The sequence below is a fragment of the Ovis canadensis genome, chromosome X, assembly GCF_042477335.2.
Source record: "Ovis canadensis isolate MfBH-ARS-UI-01 breed Bighorn chromosome X, ARS-UI_OviCan_v2, whole genome shotgun sequence".
NCBI lineage: Eukaryota > Metazoa > Chordata > Mammalia > Artiodactyla > Bovidae > Ovis > Ovis canadensis.
The window spans coordinates 19,265,228-19,285,448 of NC_091727.1; the positions used below are offsets into that span (position 1 = coordinate 19,265,228).

The window sequence follows — 20,221 nt, forward strand, 5'->3', positions numbered from 1 at the left end:
CACTACAACCATTATCAATAAAAATGGCTCAAATGACTTTGCTTGGTGGAAGACGTCTACTGAATGGCGAGCCCTTCTCTGTTCTATGAATTTATTCTCCTCCTAAAATACGGTTCGAAACTAGAAGATGGGTTGTCATCACTTAGACAGACACCCGCATCTACACCAGAGCTTCCCAAATCGTAATGTGGAAACAGACCACCTGAGGATCTTAAGAAAACATGGGTTCTGATGCACAGGTCTAGGGTGAGGTTCAAGCATTTTTAACAAGCTCCAGGTAAGGCTGACAAAGTGTGGTCCCCAGACCAGCAGTGTCTCAAGGATCTAGAAAACACTGGGAAGCAGAATTCTCTGAACCTCAAACTTAATTCCCAGAGAGAATATAGATGTGGAACCAAGCATCCTTCAGCTAAACAAGACAGCCAGCCATGAAAAAGCCTAAAAGGTGTAGCCGTTTGTTCAAACCAATCTACAGGCCATAATCTTGGTGGGTACAAACACCATCTGGCTCCTTGAACAATCATATCCATCCATCTAAGCAGTGTATACACCACCAATGCTGTTTAGTATCCTTGGTAATCAACCCACTAGTATTGTAGCTACCTTCCCCAAACCTCAATTCCATGGGAATGTGATGGGTCAAAGTTTATGGTCCAGTAATAGAGCCCCCATGGGCATGAAGAGAACACAGGCCAGAAAAAGTGGGCAGAAGGCAGGAGAAAGCCTGAGCCAAGAGCTCTGAGCTGAAGAACAGCTTGGAAAAGGCCAAATAGACCAAATCACTGTGGAATTCCTCTTTACATTCCTCTTAGAATGTAAAGTGCTTCTAACTTTTCAACATTTCCTGTTAGAGTGTCATTAGAGAAACAACATGCTTGCCACGAGGCAAACAAAGATGGACTGGCTCATTTAAACCACAGCATTGTAAAAATGGGTTCTCACAAAGAAAGAGAAAGTACATATCAGAGGGATACACACACACACACACACACACAATGGGCATGCGTGTGTATTTGTTGTTGTTTAGTTGCTAAGTTATGTCCAACTCTTTGCGACCCCATGAACTGTAGCCCACCAGGCTCTTCTGTCCATGGAATTTCCCAGGCAAGAATACTGGAGCTGATTGCCATTTCCTACTCCAAGGCATCTTCCCAACCCAGGGATTGAACTCATGCCCCCTGCATTGGCAGGTGGGTTCTTTACTACCGAGCCACTAAGGAGCCCACACACGTGTACACCTGGCCAAATGTGTGTACACAGATACAGAGTTGGGAAGATCAGTAAGCCTCATCCTGCATCCTCGGCTTCAGCCACTTCCACATTAGTCATGTCACCACCCAAGGACACACCATGCAGGATACAGGCCATCCACTTACCAATGGAGCCCCCAAGGGTTTCTGTCATTTATTTGGTTGCTGAAACGCTCCAGGTACCAAACCAAGTGCTTTGCACACATCATCTTGTCTAGTCACACAACGACCCTAGAAGAAGGCTCTCTGATGAGGAAACTGGGGTCTGCGGAAGGTAACAGACCTGTTCACACACACTAGGTATGGGGCAGCCGGTCCATCAGACTAAAATGCCGGGGCTCTTCAACAACAGATGTCCTCACCCCGCGCCCCCAGCCCGTCACGGAGGCCGCAACTCTGACAGCAGGCGGTGTGCTGAGAGCCGAGCCGCAGAGACTTACGTTTCCCTCCTTCTCAAAGTCAGGTGGCAGCAACTTGACGAAGTTGTCAGGAAACACTCCTCGTCTGCCGTTCAGTTCTCCTTCCCACCAGCCCACGTCGATGCAGTCCTAGGAAACAGGAGAGCAGAGTGAGAAAGGGGGCAAGCACCTCACGGAGAGCTCTGACACCCCTTTTAGAGAGATGGAAGTGCTTTCCTTGAGGCAGCCATCAATGGTTCCTAAGACTCAATAGTACAAACGCCAAAGTTGGATGGGAGGACAAAAGCTCCGGTGTCCGAGAGCTGCCAGCTGGGACTCGAAACCCAGTGCGGCTTTTAGAGGCCCTGCAGATGGTGACTGCAGCCATGAAATTAAAAGATGCTTGCTCCTCGGAAGTAAAGTTATGACCAACCTAGATAGCATATTAAAAAGCAGAGACATTGCTTTACCAACAAAGGTCCATCTAGTCAAAGCTATGGCTTTTCCAGTGGTCATGTATGAGTGTGAGAGTTGGACCATAAAGAAAGCCGAGCACCAAGGAACTGATGCTTTTGAACTGTGGTGTTGGAGAAGACTCTTGAGAGTCCCTTGGACTGCAAGGAGATCAAACCAGTCCATCCTAAAGGAGATCAGTCCTGAATATTCATTGGAAGGACTGATGCTGAAGCTGAAACTGCAATACTTTGGCCACCTGATGTGAAGAGCTGACTCAGTGGAAAAGACCCTGATGCTGGGAAAGACTGAAGGTGGGAGGAGAAAGGGATGACAGAGGATAAGATGGTTGGATGGCATCACCGACTCAATGGACATGGGTTTGAGTAAATTCTGGGAGTTGGCGATGGACAGGAGGCTTGATGAGCTGCAGTCCATAGGGTTGTAGAGAGTTGGGCATGACTGAGTGAGTGAACTGACTGAGAGCAATAAGATCTTTTTCCCTCTCTTAAAGATAGGAGAAAATATATTTTCTTCATTTTAACATAATGAAATTATTTCATTAACTGCAAATGTGGGTTAGAAAACATCACACACACAAATGTTCTCTTTGATTAGCCTGTCACAAAGCTTGTTGAAATTAAGAAGGGCTGGGTGACAGTCAGCCAAGTGGGAGAAAAATCCCACTCTGTGCAAGCTCATTAATGCACCTTTTCCTCCCCGTGTTGAGGGGGCACAGTCGTCATCATGAAAAGCCCTTCTCCCCACCCTCCAGAGCTTAGTGTTTGCTCACTAAATGAAAGAAGAAATCTATTCATTCTCCCAGATCAAACCTGCTTCCCTTGGAATAAATCCTATTATGTTCATACACTTGTCGAACGTTTGAGTGCCTACTCTGTGCCAAGTCTTGGGGACAGAGCTCAGCGTAGCCTTCACAAGCTCCCATCCCGAGCCTAATGGGCCCATGGCGCTTCCAGGCACTCAGCCTCATGCCAGAGAACCACCTGCAGGTTTCCCCATCCTCAGTGGGGGGCATGGGGTGGGGAGTTTGATCTTCTCTAGTTCGATAATAAATCTCGTATTTGTTCTCTGGGTCCAATTCCACCTCTCCCACCCCAATCCAAGACCTACCAGCCTGTTGTCAACCTCCTCACTTGGGCATTTAATCCTTCCCTGTGTATGTACAACATATGCACCACTGTCAGCACATGTCATTGACAATTCTCAGACTGTGATCGACAGCTTCCAGCTAAAAACCCAAATGGGCAAAGGCTTTCCCCCAGAAAAATGCTTTTAAAATAAATGCTTGAGAAAGGAATTCCTGCTCAGAGCTCACAGAGACACACTCGTGGTCCTTCATGATACTGGTGGGGCTGGAGGAGGGCTCAGGCAGGCTCAAGAAGCAGATATGCAGCTGGCCTCAGGCCTGGCACTGAGCCCTGGGAGGCCCTGGCTTATGTGACTCATGTGTGCCTTGCTAGAGCATCCAGTCCAGCAAAGAGAGAAACACAGCTGAATTTTTCACCATCATACCCCCAGACCAATGCCACATATAATAAGGATTTATGGAATCAATGAAGGCTCTTTCTAATCCTGAGTTCTGTGATCTCCCTCAGTCCAAGACTAGGATTACTGCAGGACAAGATAGTCTCTATCTGCCCCAAGCTGTGAGGATTCTATGTAAGTTACGGCAGAGTCCACCTCAGGTGAGAAGTAAATGCTCACCATTGTTCTCTTCCCACAGGGGTAACTGTTACAGGGATAGACCGACTCTTTAGAAGAGAACATAGGTTTGGGAAGTGGGTCCTACATCACCCCATAAATTCTAGTCCCAAGCAACATCCTTAGACAAAGACTCTTGAAGCATCAAGTGCAGATTTACTCAGAATAAAACAAGGTTCAAAAAACTTAAATCTGAAAGAATGCTTATCTTTCGTGGAAAATGACAATGTGAAGCTGAGCTAAGTGTTTTGGTCCTGCCCATGTCACATCACTCCCTGAGCAATCTAGCATCAGTCCGAAATAATGGATTCATGAACAGGGGTTGTGGAAGCAGAATTTGATGGGTTGTGAGTTTCTTCCATCTCTGAGAAACCATTATGTCCTCAACAGTATCAGGAAAACTCATGAAGGAGTAGGGGTGGAAATTCTTTACTCCTAATCCTTGAAAATTAAGTCTTTAAATCCAGAGCCTCTGTTTCTGAGGAAATGCTTGGCATATATATTTTTTTCTCTTGTTTTTTTTTCTGGACAAGTTCTTGTCATCTTCAAAACCCAACTTGAAACTCACCTGTAGGAAAGTGACTATAATGAAAGCTTTTGTCTTTTCTCTAACACTCAGAACTGTGTTAATTTGCATTTCATGATATTCCATTTAACAAACAACTATTACATATAAAATATATGTCAGTTCATTCTGTAGGCACCAAACATTAAACATGCAAAAGAACATGACCCCTAACTCCCAGTAGCTTAGAGATGTGTGTGAAACACACACATGCACACTAGCACTCACATAACATACAAGGTCCTTTTTTTGATAACTGTATCAACCACGAGCTCTGGTACCAAAGAGAAAAGAATCATTAACAGCTTTTCCAATAATCTTAGATCTTTTCATGTGTGAAGGGTTTGCTTACATGAGGGCTGAATTTTTCTCCACGTTCATTTCAGATCATCTGATACAGACTTAGGTCTGTAAAAGGCACTCAAATATTGTTTAGTGCTGTCTTTCTTTTGAAGGCTTTTTAAAACTTTCTAAATGGTGCAAATCCAAGCTTCCCATTAGTCTTATGCAATCAGTAACCGAAGAACCACTGTAATGAAGCTTTCGGTTTTGCATGCCAGAAAAACAATAAAGAACATTTTAATAAGCAAAAGCATATTCAGAATAACTTCAGAACTTATGTACGCCTACAGGGAAAAACAGTGCATATGACAGTATATTTATGATACCTCCCATCAGTGATGAATAGCTCGGATGGCTCATCTGGGTTCTGCTTTTTAAGGAAACCATGAATAGTGCTAATCGCTGTGCAATTCAAGGTATGAGAGGGGAAGCATGAAGGTGGAACACAGTGTGTCTAACCATTCTGACCGGTATAAGAACAAACACAAGGTTCATGGATAAGTACACTGAAAAAAGAAAACTGACATCATGACTTAGAATACTGAGAAAAATGAAAAGGGCATCTGCAGCAGGACAGAAAATAGCCACAGGGTCAAGATGCCTGCAGTGGGAGCGAGATTTAGAGAACTGAGACTTTTTTCCCCCTAGCAATAGAAGCTAATTTAAGGGAAACAGGAAAAATTCTGACAGCAAACTGAGAAGTGAAAATAAGTCCTCTTCAACAAACCAGACAGAAGAATGAGGCTTTTGGTGGCAGAGATGAAGAGAGAATTATTTGTCTGAGGGCTCTATTTCCAGAAGTGTGAAACAGCAGCGAATTCAATTTATTTAATTAGGACCTAAAACATGCAGGACAGGAGAGGAATTCAGGGGGGAAAGAACATCATCGTGACCTTATGGGGCTCCCAAGCTCAGAGCCAAGTGAAAGAGGCGGGCACGGCGAATCACGACTGCACTGAGAGACAGGCAGCAGTGCTAGGCTAGATTAGCGATGACAAGGGGGACCGGGAGAAGCCTCATCCTCGTCTCGAAGGAGAGGAAAAGGGCAAGAATCAAGGTCATGAGAAAGGCCAAGGGTGGGATCACCAAGGGTGAAAGAAGGGGAAAGGGAAAGCAGGAAGCTGGGGTCATGGAAGAGAACATTCAAGAATTGGCCCTTAGAATGAAGGCAATGCTTGCCTCCCAGGAAGCGCCAACCAGCCTCTACCGAAGAGTGATGTGAGGGGTGAGGCAAGACGGCACTCATGAGTGATGGGGGCAGAATGGACAATCAATGACTTATGAGGCCAGAACATCATCAGGGTGGAGTTTTAAATGTCCCCCAGGAGGATGGCAGGAGGTGGATGAAGGCAGAATGATGAGGCAGTAGCTGACCACTAAGGAGAGAGGCAGTGCTGTTAAAATACTGGAAGCTTTTACAGTGACCATATAATTTATTTCCAAACCTAAGACACTATTAATAATTATACCACAGGTATAACCCAAGATGATGGCTACCCTAGTGAATTTTGAGATTTCAATAAGGATGAAGAAAGGGCAGTATATGCAGGTAAAGGGACGGTCTTTAAATGAGGTGGAAGTTTGCAGTGGGAAAGAGTAAAAGATCTGCATGTATTATAGATGAAAGTTTCCAGAACAATGACTAGAAATAAGATCTATTCACATGCAAGCAGAGGAAAGTAGACCTTGACCCTTATCATGAATCAAAGAACATGGACAGAATTATATTTCTGACATAGGATGTTCACTCTTTTATGATTTAAGTCCTCAAAACGGTTTCTGTATGCCTCATCCCCAGGCAGATATTAGAGTAAAATATATTTTTCCTTGTAAAATACAAATGACATGTTTCCTTTTAAAGAATGAACAGAGCCTTAGGTGTGCTGTACTCCAACCTACATTCCTCACTGTATCTATCTCATGAACCAAGGCATCTCAGAGAGTGGAGGAAGACAGTGAATTGGGGCCATCAGATACTTCAGTGGCCCTCCAGTGATAAAGACTCTGGGTCTCAGTTCCTTGATACACAGGAGAAGATGTCTGAAGTGTAAAGAGCAACGCAACTGCTGAACTGCTGCTGGTGGGTGTCGTCATTATTGTGATTCCATGGGGGTGGTCCCAGAGACCTCGAGGGATCGTGAGCCCAGGAAAGCATCTTGATTAAGTATACAATACATCTGTCACGTGACTCAGCATCATCTTCCGGTGAAACTCCCTGGCAGCGGCTCACACGCCTGGAGGGAGGCTAAGGCCCCAGAGTGTGTCTGAGGAGGGAGACTGGCCCGGCCCCCCATGTCAGGCTTTAGTCCGCTCCACCATGCCAGAGGGGCCCTGGGGAACATGGAGGCACCACCACTGCGCACAGCTCTCCCACTAGGGACCAGCTTAGAGGTGCCCTCTGACATCCAAGCTGGCGGCAGGAGTCACCAGTGAGTCCTGCTCTGTCTGCCTCCTGTGTAAGAACTTCAAATGTTTAAAGACCAACTTGCCACCTGGCTTATAAACTGTAAAACCTGGCTGCAACCTCATGTGGGGCTCCATTTGGTCCAGAGTGCAAAGCAAACTCTTAGAGCCGTGTTTCTTTAAGCTGGCTGCACATTTAGAATCAGTTGGGGCTAATACCCCACACCAATTAAACTATAAATCCTGGGGGTGGGGGTTGAGACTGAGAAATCAGTGCCTTTTAAAGGTCCCTGCGTCCTTCCAATGTGCAGTCTGAGAATCAATTATTTAGACTAAGGCTGCTCAAATGTGTACACTGTCCTTGTGTGGATCATGTGAAGATGACAATTTGGATTCAATAAGTCTGGGGCTGGTCAGAGATTCAGCATTTTAACAGGTTCCCAAGTGATGTCAATGCTACTGGTTGAAAACTTTGAGTAACAAAGTTCTCAAAAATGGAAAGCTCCATAGAAACAAGGAATCTTATTTTTATACTCTGTATCCACCAAACACCTAGCACAGTGCCTGGCAAATACTGATGATGAGACATGTCAGCTGAATGGATGAACTGATGGATGGCCCAATCTCCTCTCAGACTACTATTCCACTTCTCACAATTTTCAAACATCCAAAGTGAAGTCAAGTTGAACAAGGAAGAGGAAGGAGTAGATTAGCTACACAAGAAAGCTTCATTTATATAATCAGGCTTACCTGGTGGTCTGTACTGAATTATTTGTTCATAATTATAACAATTTAAAAAGTACCTTTCAAAGAGAGGTCACGTTTTCTAAGACATTGTACATGGCCTATGTGAGTTTGGACAGGAATGTATAGTTCAGACATAGTTGGCTCTTATGTCACCCCAGCAAACTTCAAAATGATGGTTTCACCAGCTGGTCCTCTTGAAAAAGAAAAGTGCTCCCCTCGTGGTCAGCTGTCCCTACACTCCCTAGTACTGATTTTCCAGAAATTACCCAGCATGGCTGTTTCTCATGACCTTCTCTATGACTGAAATATCATTAGAGAAAGTGAGTGCTATGTGATTTCAGTGTGGCTGTCAAGTGAGCCTCTGAGTGCCTCGAGGGGGTCTGACACTCTCAGCACCCTACCAGCAGTATGAAAAGTGCTGTTTAATATTTACTAATGAACGCCTTCTACATGGAGCTTCAGGGGGGCTGTTGAAAGGACACTCCATGGAAGCCGAAGCCCAGGAGCACTTCGTTCTGCCTCAGCTTCTTAACACCTTCTCAAGAGATGCAATTATTCTGCATGGCTGGGATTTCTGCTCAGTATTTCCAACATCCCCTAAGTCAGTTACTCCAGCAGACTCATCAACATCACAGTCAATGAGGTAACAGGAAAAAAGATAACCATGCCTATTTCAGTGTCAGAAGAAATGCCCAGCAGAGCATAGTTACTGAGGGAAGTCAAGGAGACCATTCCAGGGACAAGCCCACTAAAAAAGATGTCACATTTCGAGTGTTCACATCCTAGGATGGGTGAGGCTTAGGCAGTCATTCACTGTTTTACGATACTGGGAAGTAGTAACCTCAAAGAGATTGTCTACTTCCAAAAGAAAAAATCCTGACTTTTTATTGGGCAACAACTTACAGGCTTTGCTATACTTATAACCTTTCCGTTTTACATACTGTATGACTGGTAACAAAAACTTGGGTGAATAACACGAAAACAGCATTAATCAAGCTTCCTTTTAGTCATGTCAATATTAATTAAAGCAAGTCCTGATGCCTGAAAATTGTATTCAGAAATAACTGCATGCCCTTTATAAGCTATCCATACCATACCTCACATTTTTGAGCTTCTTCTTACATCGGGTCATTTGTGACTGTATAATCTCAACATGCACTGCACACTACATTATCAAAGGACTGGATTTTGCTGTCTTCCCTGCAAGAGTGTGGAGTTTCATTATGGTGGGCATGTTATTTGCAAATCAGCTTGACCTGTCAAGGCTTAGTTTTAGCCTCCATTCAGGGTGGGTCTAGTGTAGCACTGGGCTTCCCAGGTGACTCAGAGGTAAATCCACCTGCCACGCAGAAGACACAGGTTTGATCCCTGGGTGGGGAAGATTCTCTGGAGAAGGAAAAGGAAACCCACTCTGATATTCTTTTGTTTTGTTTTCTTTTTTTTAATGTCTTAGTTTATTAAAATAAATGTTGTACATTTTTGGCATGACCAAAAATAAATGACAGTTCCTATTGTGCATAGGTTCTTGGTCATGAAAACTCCAGTATTCTTGCCTGCAGAACTCCATGGACAGAGGAGCCTGGCGGGCTACAGTCCATAGGGTTGCAAAAAAGTCAGACACGACTTAGCAACTAAATAACAACAAGGGTAGTGCTATTCCTATGACTGACCTTTTGAGTTGTCAACTGGATGCCAAGTGTGATCAATGAAGTTTTCCTAGTCTGCTTGGCCAGAACTCCAACATCTCCAATTACTGATCATCTCTAGGATATCCACTCATCTCACAGCCCACCCACACCTCCCCTCCCATACTTATTTTCCGCTGGGCCTGGTGGACTCTTGCCCTACTGATGCACGCTTAGGATATGGCAAAGATTCAAGGGACTCCTGTGTATAAACCTCCAGAGCTTGCTCTTTGCACAGCTCGATCTTCTGCAATTCCCTGCCCTGAAAATTTCATCCACCTCAGCAGTTGTGAGTTACAAACAGTTACAATCTCTGTTTCCTCTATCCGATGAGTCTTCTGCTCTCTGTTTGTGCTCCAGTGCCCTGTGCTGCAACTTAGAAAGTTGTTGTTCTTGTTGAGTTGCTAAGTTGTGTATGAATTTTTTGTGACCCCATGGACTGTAGCCCTCCAGGCTCCCCTGTCCGTGGGATTTCCCAGGCAAGAATACTGGAGTGGGTTGCCATTTCATCTTCTAGGGGATCTTCCTGACCCAGGGATCCGACCCGTGTCTCTTATGTCTCCTGCATTGGCAGGTGGCTTCTTTATGCTAAGCCACCAGAGAAGCCCCAATTTAGACTTAGCACTATCTTTCTTTCTTTTCCCAGGCAAAAAGCCAGGGGTTACATGGAACTCTATGCTTCATTTCTCCGAAAGATCACATCCTTGTGCTGTGCACTGCCCAATGCCTCAAAACAGCTGATTCATGTATTTTGTCCAAGTTTAAAGTTGTCTATGGGGGGCAGGCATGCATGCTAAGGCGCTTCAGCCATGTCTGACTCTTTGCGACCCTGTGGACTGAAGCCTGCCAGGCTCCTCTGTCCATAGGATTCTCCAGGCAAGAATACTGGAGTGAATTGCCATGTCCTCCTCCAGGGGATCTTCCTGACCCAGGGATCCAACCCACGTCTCTTATGTCTCCTGCATTGGTGGGCGGGTTCCTTACCACTAGCGCCACCTGGGAAGCCCAAAGTGGCGGAAGGGTAAATCTAATATACCCTTTACTCCATCATGGCTGCAACCAGAAGTTATATTCTCACTTGAAAATGGGATGACCCAGAAAGATGTTATGGGGAGGGAGGTGGGAGGGGGGGTTCATGTTTGGGAATGCATGTAAGAATTAAAGATTTTAAAATTTTAAAAATAAAAAAACTAAAATTAAAAAAAATAAAAAATAAAAATAAATAAATAAATAAATAAATAAAAAAAGAAAGAAAATGTTGTTTCTTTAATCAGAGTGAATTTATTTTATTCTAGATAGAACTTTAAACTCTATCTTTAAAAGTCTGAGCTATTTCAAGGTCTAATTCCCAAAAGAAGTCTAGGGAAAGAATTTCTGAAATGAAGACACATATAAGGGTTTTTAATTATCCCGGAGTTTCCTTTGCTCGTCATATATGCTCTTCTCTAACAAGGAAGGTAGAATATTCCCTAAGGGAAAGTCGAGTCACTGTTAACCATTTTTATATGGAAAAGTTAAATATATACAGTAAGTTAGTGACACCCAATCTTTTCTAGGTAATAGCACATCTATAAAATGTTAATATTTTGATGACATGCTGCTGGAGGCCTGACACTGTTAGAAGCCATCAACCCAGGAGAGGGTGGAGTTCCACCCCCTAAGGCCCTTTGCATCCACACAGGAGAACTGAGAGGATGTACGACAGAAGTAACATTTGAGTTCAGATTTCACTAAGAAATAAGAGAAAAGTTGAAACCAAATCTCAGTCCCCAGAAAGAAAAGAGAGTTTTCACAGGCATTATGAGAGGCAGGCAGACAGGAATTAGGGGAGACTTTTACAGGAGACAGCCCAGAGCAGAAGCCTCAAACACCTCTGGGCTCATAGATGGTTTGCCTCTTATAAAAAGATGCTTCTATATGGAGCCCTTCAGAGAACAGCACCCAACAGATGCTACCATACTGGCCCAACTCCAGGGTCATCACTCACAATGGGCATCTCCTGGAACTGTGGGACGTGGCTATATAGTTAATAACAACAAATATATACGAATTGCCAACTGATTTCATTTGCAGCCTATACAATCCTAAGTCTTAGGAAATGTTTATATTTTGTCCTTTTTTGTTTTTCCTAGCAGAATGAAAGACTTTGTACCCTCTTAATTCTGCTTCAAACATCACTAATCATGTGAAAAGCGGATGTTTGCAGAGAGGGCCTTTCTTGGCTACTTGTACTCTGGCTTTCAGAATGATCAGAGACATAACATATAAAGGCATGTGAACTAGCATTACATCAAGTGTAGATCATCAAGGTGGCACTTTTTCATTTATTTGTCCATTTAAATATAATTAAGCATGTGAAATTATATAACAATATGTTTTCATAGAAACTTCTCATTTTCTACTTGTTAGGTCATTTACATTGAGAGGACCACTCAATGCTAAATTTTAGAAGCTGTTTCTAATGGCACCTTCAGCTCATCCAAATGGCTAATGGCATAATTTACCTCTCAAGGCTGTGCATCCTACAGCAGAGATTTCACTTTCACTTATGTTTAGAGAACTATATTGATTCTGCACACAAATACATGCTTTTCTTCCATTAAAAGGATAGTAGGTATAATAAAAAATCATTTTGCTTCATTACAAAGACACTGGCATTTATAAAACATATTTCATTATGTTTTAAGAGATGTTCTTAGCTCCTGCATCACCTCTAAGAGACACAAAGAAGGCTGTTAGGGTGAGGGGGGAGGAATCTTCATTTTCCAAATAAGCACCAGGAAGGAATAAGAAGTGAAGGGTATAGTCATGATCATTATGAAGGTCAAGAACACCCAAGCCAGCTGCAGGAGCTAATGGTAAATTCTTACCATCCATCTCCCCCTTTTTTTTTTTTTATAAGACAATGTACATTTCTTTTCTTTCTTTTAGAAAAGCTTATTCCTTGGCATAAAAATTTGTTTGGAGTCTTTTCTCTATACACAGAAAATTTAGCTTCTAGGCCTGAGCAGTAAGTGTAAAATATAATTCCCAGGTCCAATCTCAGTCCTCAGGCAACTCAGACCTGAGCAGTGGACTACAGCTACACTTGTCTACCACTTGGAGGAAAAGGGGGCACAGGAGTGTAGAGGTGGGGTACATGAAACAGCTCTGCTATGGGAGCTTCATGGTCTCTTGTCTTACAAAGAATATTCCCAGGAAGACTCAGAACAAAACCAAGCTCTTTGAAATTCAGGCAATTTATGTATCAAGCAGTTATTTACTAAACACTGAGGCTCAGATGATCTTGGAGGAAAAACAGACTAACCAATCACATTCTCTCAACAGTACCTTTGCAGACCAAAAGTCTGTAATTTTGCCAAACTCCAATGCATCAGTTTTTTTCTTTCATGAATTTTGCTTTTTGTGTCCTAACAAGTCTCTTACGTTTTCATAAATAACTTTTTCATGTCTTATGTTTCTATGCAGATCTGTGCTTCATTTTGAGTTAATTTTTGCATAATGTGTTAGATTAGGTTAGGGCTCTTTTTTTTTCGCCTGTTGATGGTCTATTGTACTAACACCATTTCTTGAAAAGATTATCCTTTCTTTCTTAAATTTTCTTTGTATCTTTGTTAAAAAAAATTAAATGACTATATTTTTATGGATCTGTTTCTAGACATTCTATTTCAAGGGCTAGCAAACTACCTCCCATAGATTAAATGTGGTCTGCTACCTATTTTTGTGCACCTCTGAAACTAAGAATAGTTTTTACATTTTCAAATGGTTTTTAAAAATCAAAAGAATAGTATTTCAAAGTATATGAGAATTACAGGAAAGTAAAATTTACATGTCCATAAATAAAGTTTTATTGGCACTCATCCATGCCCATTCAACACCTATGACTGCTTTTGTATAGTTGACACAGATATTGTATAGCCCATAAAATCTAAAATATTTTCTCTCTGGCCCTTTACAGAAAAAGTTTGCAAAGACTTGGTCTAGGATCTGAGAATCCTTATCCATGCATAATCTCAGGGGTTCTCTGAATGATATTATAAAAAGATACTGTAAGGACAGAAGCTTTAAATAGAACCTCTGAAAGCCCCGAGGAGGACAGAGAAGGAAAACACTTAATAGCCAGCTACCCATTCCAACTAGGACTAAAATATAAAAGCTTTAAGTAAAACTACTCTTAAAAGGATGAATTTTACTGCAACATGTAGTTAACTACAAAATGGGGAAATTTTAAGTTTAAAAGGTATTTATTTTTAATGACATTTTCTTAAATATCTCTATGAATCACAAACTAAGGAAAAACACTTGCAATGTGAAAGATGACATGATAATGCCATGAATAATATGGTATTTTTATAAAAACCAACTGGAAAATTACAAAATTTTCTACTTGAGTAAGCATTTTTAAAAATGCAAACACTTATCAGATTAGCAGAGATGACAAAGAATGACAATGCCAGGGGATGATAAGGACAGGGAAACATTCTCATTGGCTCCTGAGGGGAGACTAATTGGGAGATGATCTTTCAGAACATCACTTAAATGCCTTTAAAAGGCACTGAGATGGGACTTTCCTGGTGGTCCAGTGGTTAAGAATCTGCCTTCCAATGCAGGAGATGCGGGTTCCATCCCTGGTCAGGGAACAAAGGTCCCACAAGCTGGGGGGCAATTATGCCTGGGCACCAAAACTTGAAAGCCTGAGCGCCACAACTGGAGACTCTGTGCCCCACAACTACTGAGCCCGAGCACTCTAGAGCCCATGCTCCACAACAAGAGAAGCCTGCACGCTGTGACTAGAGACAAACCATGGCAGCAGTGAAGAGCCAGAGCAGCCAAAAGAAAAGGCACTGAGGCAGCAACACAGCAATTCATCAGCATGAAAGAATAAGTGCGAACATTTATCCAGAACTTACTATGAGCCAGGGATTTCAAGTGCTTCGCCTCCTTTAACTTGTTTCATCTTTACAACACCAAGAGGTAGCTATTGTTATCATCTCCATTTCACAGATGTGAAAACCAAGGCACAGAGAGACTGAGTAGCCCGCCCAAGGTTACACAAGTAGTAGAAAGTGGTAGGAGTGCTTACACACATGAGGATCTACAAATAAGGTGATGACTACCGGCAACATGGTGCAGAATAGGGAAAACTCAGAGACAAGCAAATGTAAAAGAGGACTGTGGTCCGCCATACATTGGGATATTAAGGAACCATTTAACCTTGCTGCCAAAGATAGGCATGCTATACTGGGGACAAATGAGGCTACACAAGAGTGTATATGATATGACCTTATTTTTATTTTGAACTATAATTGTGTGTGTGTGTGTGTCAAGTCTGGAAGAACATGGCTCAAATATTAAGAGAGATATCTGAAGGTGATGTGGTCACAGGTGATTTTGACTTGCCTTCCTATTGATCTGTCTTGTTCTCATTTATTCTCTGAGAGTAAGTATTACTTATTTAATTTTTAAGTAGAAGAGGGCATCAGAAAATGAGATGGCTAGTGGCATCACCAATGCAATGGACATGAACCTGGGCAAACTTTGGGAGATGGTGAGGGACAGGGAGGCCTGGAGTGCTGCAGTCCATGGGGTCGCAAAGAGTTGGACATGACTGGGTGACTGAAAACCAACAACTTAACAGTGCATCCCACGCTACTTTCCATCTCAGAAAAGTATATTTTAATAAAATGCAAATATGAATGTAAAGAGCTTTGAGATACTTTAAGAAGACAGAGGCTATAAAACTATAATAAATCAGTTTCATCCTAAGAAAAGTTAAATAATAGAGGGGCATTTCAGGGAAAGTACAGCCCTTAATTGCAGGGGAGTTCAATATACCAAGAAAGAACTCCCAGTCAATGGGCATTTGTCTATTCTTCTTCCTATCATAACTTATCACAGCAATAACTATAATTTAACTTTTTATTTCTAAAGCACTTTCAGTCACAACATTTCATTTAATCCTACAACAATAATACAAACAGAAAGGGTGGAAACAGAAAACAGAAAAAAGAGTTTCTCTAATTCCTTAAGACACCTGCAGATTTTTATGTGTGTGTTGGAGGAAAAATGTATTCCAAGATGCTGGGGAAAGGGTGATTGATGTCCTGTCACTTAAGCACAGCACTTGGGAGAGAGATGATAATTAAATTGAACAAACACAGGGTCCGTTCAGTTTTATATAATTTGAGGTAGCATGCAAAGCTGAGAGTCGGCATCAACTGCCAATTCATATGTCGATGAGAAATCTGCAATTATCGAAATTTCCAGGTGGCATTGTTTTGACTGTCTACTGGCAAGCGCAAGTCCTACTTTTACCATCTTCAGCTAATTTAAAACTGTGTCTCTGTGATGGTACACAAGCTCAGGAAGCAGAGTTTTGATCAAATGTGTTTCTGGTGCCAGGAATCTTCCCAACGGTCTCAGAGTCCAGGTTACTTTTATTAGCAAGACAAAACAGCAGCAAACTGTATTCCTGGAGCTTTCCAGTGGTCTGAGGAAAAGATATACTGTGACTGCTGTACCCAGTCAGGACATATGCAGTCTAACAAGACAGGCTATACCGCGAGAAATACATCCGAGGACATAAATGACTCATTTGTTGAACACTGACATTTTTCAAATGTGTGTAAACCCAGATGATCCCAGACCTATGCTTAACTTCTTCATTCACTCATAAAACACGTCCTTCTAATGGGTCTGTCAGAGCGTGTCATCATTTTCAGGGTGACACCTGCTAATTTACTCCTCACCCCTGAAACCACATTTAATCCTACACTTTAGCTCTGCTAAAAGCTTCAGCAGTTGAGAGAGAAAGGGTCAAGGCCAGCAATCTATATAGCTGATCAGCTTTCTTCTTCCAAGCTGAGAACCTTTCCTGAGATTTCCAAAGTCACTTTCTCATGGGGAGAGGAGCAAGGGAGTCTGGACACATTTTTCTCATGAATAAATGTTTCAACTAATGAATTAATGGAAGGGAGGCAGGAAGAGAAAATAAAATTAAAATAAACAAAGGACAGATCATAACAGAAAGACTTAGGAAGGAGCTCAGGGTGACTTTCCTTTCTTTCTCTTTCCCCCTTGTCCTCTCTGCTCTCTTCCTCTTTCTCTTTTTTTCACGGTGACAGCAAGGAGAAAACTAACCAGAATCGAGAAGAAAAGAAGCGACATGGGCTGGGCATGGGAAGAAGTGGAAGAAAGAAGTAGGAGAAGAGAGCTTCAGGCACAAAATGAAGCAACATGAGCCCTGTGCTGACCTCAATGTGGTCTCTGCACTATGATTCCATTTCTGTAGACGCGACAATGGAATCAGCAAGTCCTGAATGATTCTGACCCTAAGAGGTCACAGCCATGGATACCAAAATGTCAGAAACGGATGGGGGAATGGTGTCATAATATTGTTTTCCTGATAAAATAATGATGATGTCATGAATTTAGAAAGAAAATCCCACAGGCACTTGCCCTAGATATACCCAGCAACAACATGTGACTCAATCAGTAGACAAGAGTCACCTCAGGGAGTGACCGAGCCCCACCTACTGCAAGAACCCACAGCCCCACAGGAAACAGCAGTCCCGTCCCGCCAGCCCCCACAGTCAAGGTCAGAAGACGCCTCTGCCCTGGCGTGGCTGCTGGTGACTAGGAGTCTCTTGGGAAAGTCGCTTCCAGGCTCTGGGCCTCTCTCTGTTCCTCCTTTGTCATCAGGACAGAACACCCAGGGTGCCATCTAACTCCCAGGACTGCTGTGACCTCAGGCATTTGGGGTTCCTGGTTTGCAACATCCCCAAGAACAGGTGAAATCCCTAAAAACAGGCAAAACCCCTAAGAACAGGCAACATCCCTAGCTGGGATTTTTTTCACAGTGGTGACCTTAAACCGCTCCTACCTGTAGCTACTCTTCTGGCTTCCTTCTTTCTTGAGAGGCACACGTATCAGTTTTCTCCCCCGAACATCAATGCTGTCTGCTTCTCCTTCCCTCCAACTACACTACACCGGGACTTTAGTCAATAATGGTACCTCTCTTCATATTTACCTTGATATTGTCAAATAGGCTGTATAACCATGAAGAAATGGGAGTGTCTGTTTGCCTTTAATGGGTCAAAGACACAGCCACTCAGGGGAGCTTTTTGATAAGATATACCTGAGTTCTAAAGGAGTCACGTGGGAAGCCCTTCCTCCCTGGTGAGTGGGGATCACTATTGTGGGGCCAGGAGGCTGTTGCCCAAGGGCAGGGACATCGGCCCTCTCCACAGCTGGGCTTGTTCTGCCCCAGGCAGCAGCGGCCAGGGCGCACACATCCTTCACAGCTGAGCCCCACCTGAGCCCCCCAGCTGCTCTCAGTCCTTCTCCAGGGAGCTTCTCGGGTTGGAAACCAGACCCAGAGGCTTCTGAACCCTTTCAATGATGCTCTGAGCACAAGCCAGGAAGGCAGGGATGGGGGTGGCAGGAATGCAGACGAAGGAGCTATTTTTGAGTGACTGGAAATAAAAGCTAAACACAGGTGTGTTCTGCACCCATGGAAATTTTCCCAAATCCACAAGAATTCTTTATAAATAAACTAAAAAAAAACACACCACTGGAGTTGCCACATTTCATCCTGGTTTCCAGGGGCACACACAAATAGTTCAGGCCAGTGCACACTACTTCCAGAACTTAGGAGCGCTTACAGGCACCCACTAAAGGTGTCTGACTCATTTTCTAGCAAGCTCTATGAACTGACAACCTAGGACTGAAAATGAGGGTGATGTTTGCCCTGTGACTCCTACCATGGCTCAGAAAAGCAGGGCAAAGAGAAATCAATTTAACTGACTATAAAATGAGACCACGGCTGGCTTTTAGGGTAAATTGAGAAACTCTACAGCAAAAGCCATCAACACTTAGAGAACAGCAATTCCGAACTTTCAACTCAACTCATAATAAAGAACCATATCAAAATGTAGATTAAACAAATCATGGTGAAACTATTCACTCTGCAATCTGAAAAGCAAACAGTCATCTAAATGAACTTGTGGGTGATCCCTCAACTTGGAGCAAGAAGAAGATTTTTTTTATAAAGCAGGCTTGACAGACTCAGATTCCATCCTTCCCATCTTCAGCAGGCAAAGTATTTTTGGCATATTTTCTTTCCAATTCTTGCTGAAATCTCACCCATTGCAAAATTCTTTTTTTTAATATAATTTTATTTATTTATTTTTGGCTGTGCTGGGTCTTTGTTGCTACTCAGGCTTTCTCTAGTTGCAGCGAGCATGCTCAGTCCCTTCAGTCGTGTCTGACTCTTTGCAACCACAAGAACTATAGCCCACCAGCTCCTCTGTCCATGGGATTTCCCAGGCAAGAATACTAGAGTGGGTTACCATTCCCTTCTCCAGAGGATCTTCCTGACCCAGGGAAGAACCTATGTCCCCTGCATTGCAGGCAGATTTTTTTTTTTTAGGTAAGAAGTGGGTTTATTTAGAAAGAAACACACTCCACAGACAGGGTGTGGGCCATCTCAAAGGGCAAGTGTGGCCTTGGGAGAAACACACTACAGAGTGTGGGCTGTTGCAACAACTAAGCCCGGCAACATGACTACTGAGCCTGTGCTCTGGAGCCTGGGGAGCAGAAACTATTGAGCCCACGATTCACAGCTACTGAAGCCCACATGCCCCAGAGCTGAGCTCCACAAGAGAAGCCACCACTATGAGAAACCTGCACACCACAACTAGAGAGTAGTGCCACCCCTCCATGTGGAAGCCAGGTCCAGGGATCAAGTGGACAGGGAGGATGCCAAGTGCTCATTTTGCAAGTGTAGTTGTAATTATCTGTAAGCTGCTTCACAGGTCCAAACTGCTTCTTAACATTCAGCTAGGGAACTGGGGAAAGCAGTCGCAACCCTCAGGACACTGTTAAGAGCAGCCTTCCACCTCCACCTGGTTCCCTGCTTCCTACTGGGTGGATGGGACCAGGAGAGAGTCCCACTCTAACTAAAGAAGCTCTTTAGAAAACTCCACTTTCTTTTATCCAGCAGGATTTCAGGCTGGGAGGAAGGAGTGAAATCACCAGGATGAATGAGTTCTCATTGTATAGAATCAAATGACAAGGATGGAATATAAGATGATGTTGAGGTAGAAATAGAAGAGACCATCTGCGGCAGTGTTTTCTTTTCCCCAAACCTTAGTAAACGTTATTGTACATCTGGTTTTCAACTGAAAAGAGGGTGTCCCCCTCCAAACAAAAACAGGAAAGTGACCTCCCCCCCTCCACATTGCAAAGAATGGCAGTTGTTTAAAACTCTGGTCACTTTATTGTCTGGGGGTGGGCGGGGGGTGAGGAACAGTTCCATCCCTTCCCCTGTGGAAATAAAACCTAATCTCTGTGCCAGTTATCAGAGTGTCTATCTCCTGCTTCACAGCCACTTCACGTCTTTGGTTCAGGGTCTGATTTAAAATAGGCAATGCCCTGTGCCCAGGAATGCAGCCTGGAGGAGGCCCACAGGATAAGCGCAAGGCTGGCAAAGAACCTCTCTGCCTCCTCGGCTGAAAGGAACAAGAAGGGCACTGTTTCCCCTTCTCTGGGTTCCTCTGGCCACAGTCAGCACCTACAGAGGTGAATCAAATTAAGTTCACAGGAGAAAATTTTAGAGGTGAGAAGATGGATGTTCTGGGGCCCTCAGCAAGCAGG

General features: G+C 43.3%; 1 protein-coding gene across 6 annotated transcripts in view; it reads right to left on the minus strand.

The window, feature by feature from the left end:
* The window catches only part of SH3KBP1 (SH3 domain containing kinase binding protein 1), a 335,566-nt gene that overhangs the window by 61,902 nt on the left and 253,443 nt on the right, over positions 1-20,221 (minus strand). For all 6 annotated transcript variants that reach the window (XM_070291401.1, XM_070291398.1, XM_070291396.1 and 3 more), the window contains one exon: positions 1,691-1,798. In XM_070291401.1, the coding sequence (XP_070147502.1) occupies positions 1,691-1,798 (108 nt within the window). The remainder of the gene's footprint in view (positions 1-1,690; positions 1,799-20,221) is intronic.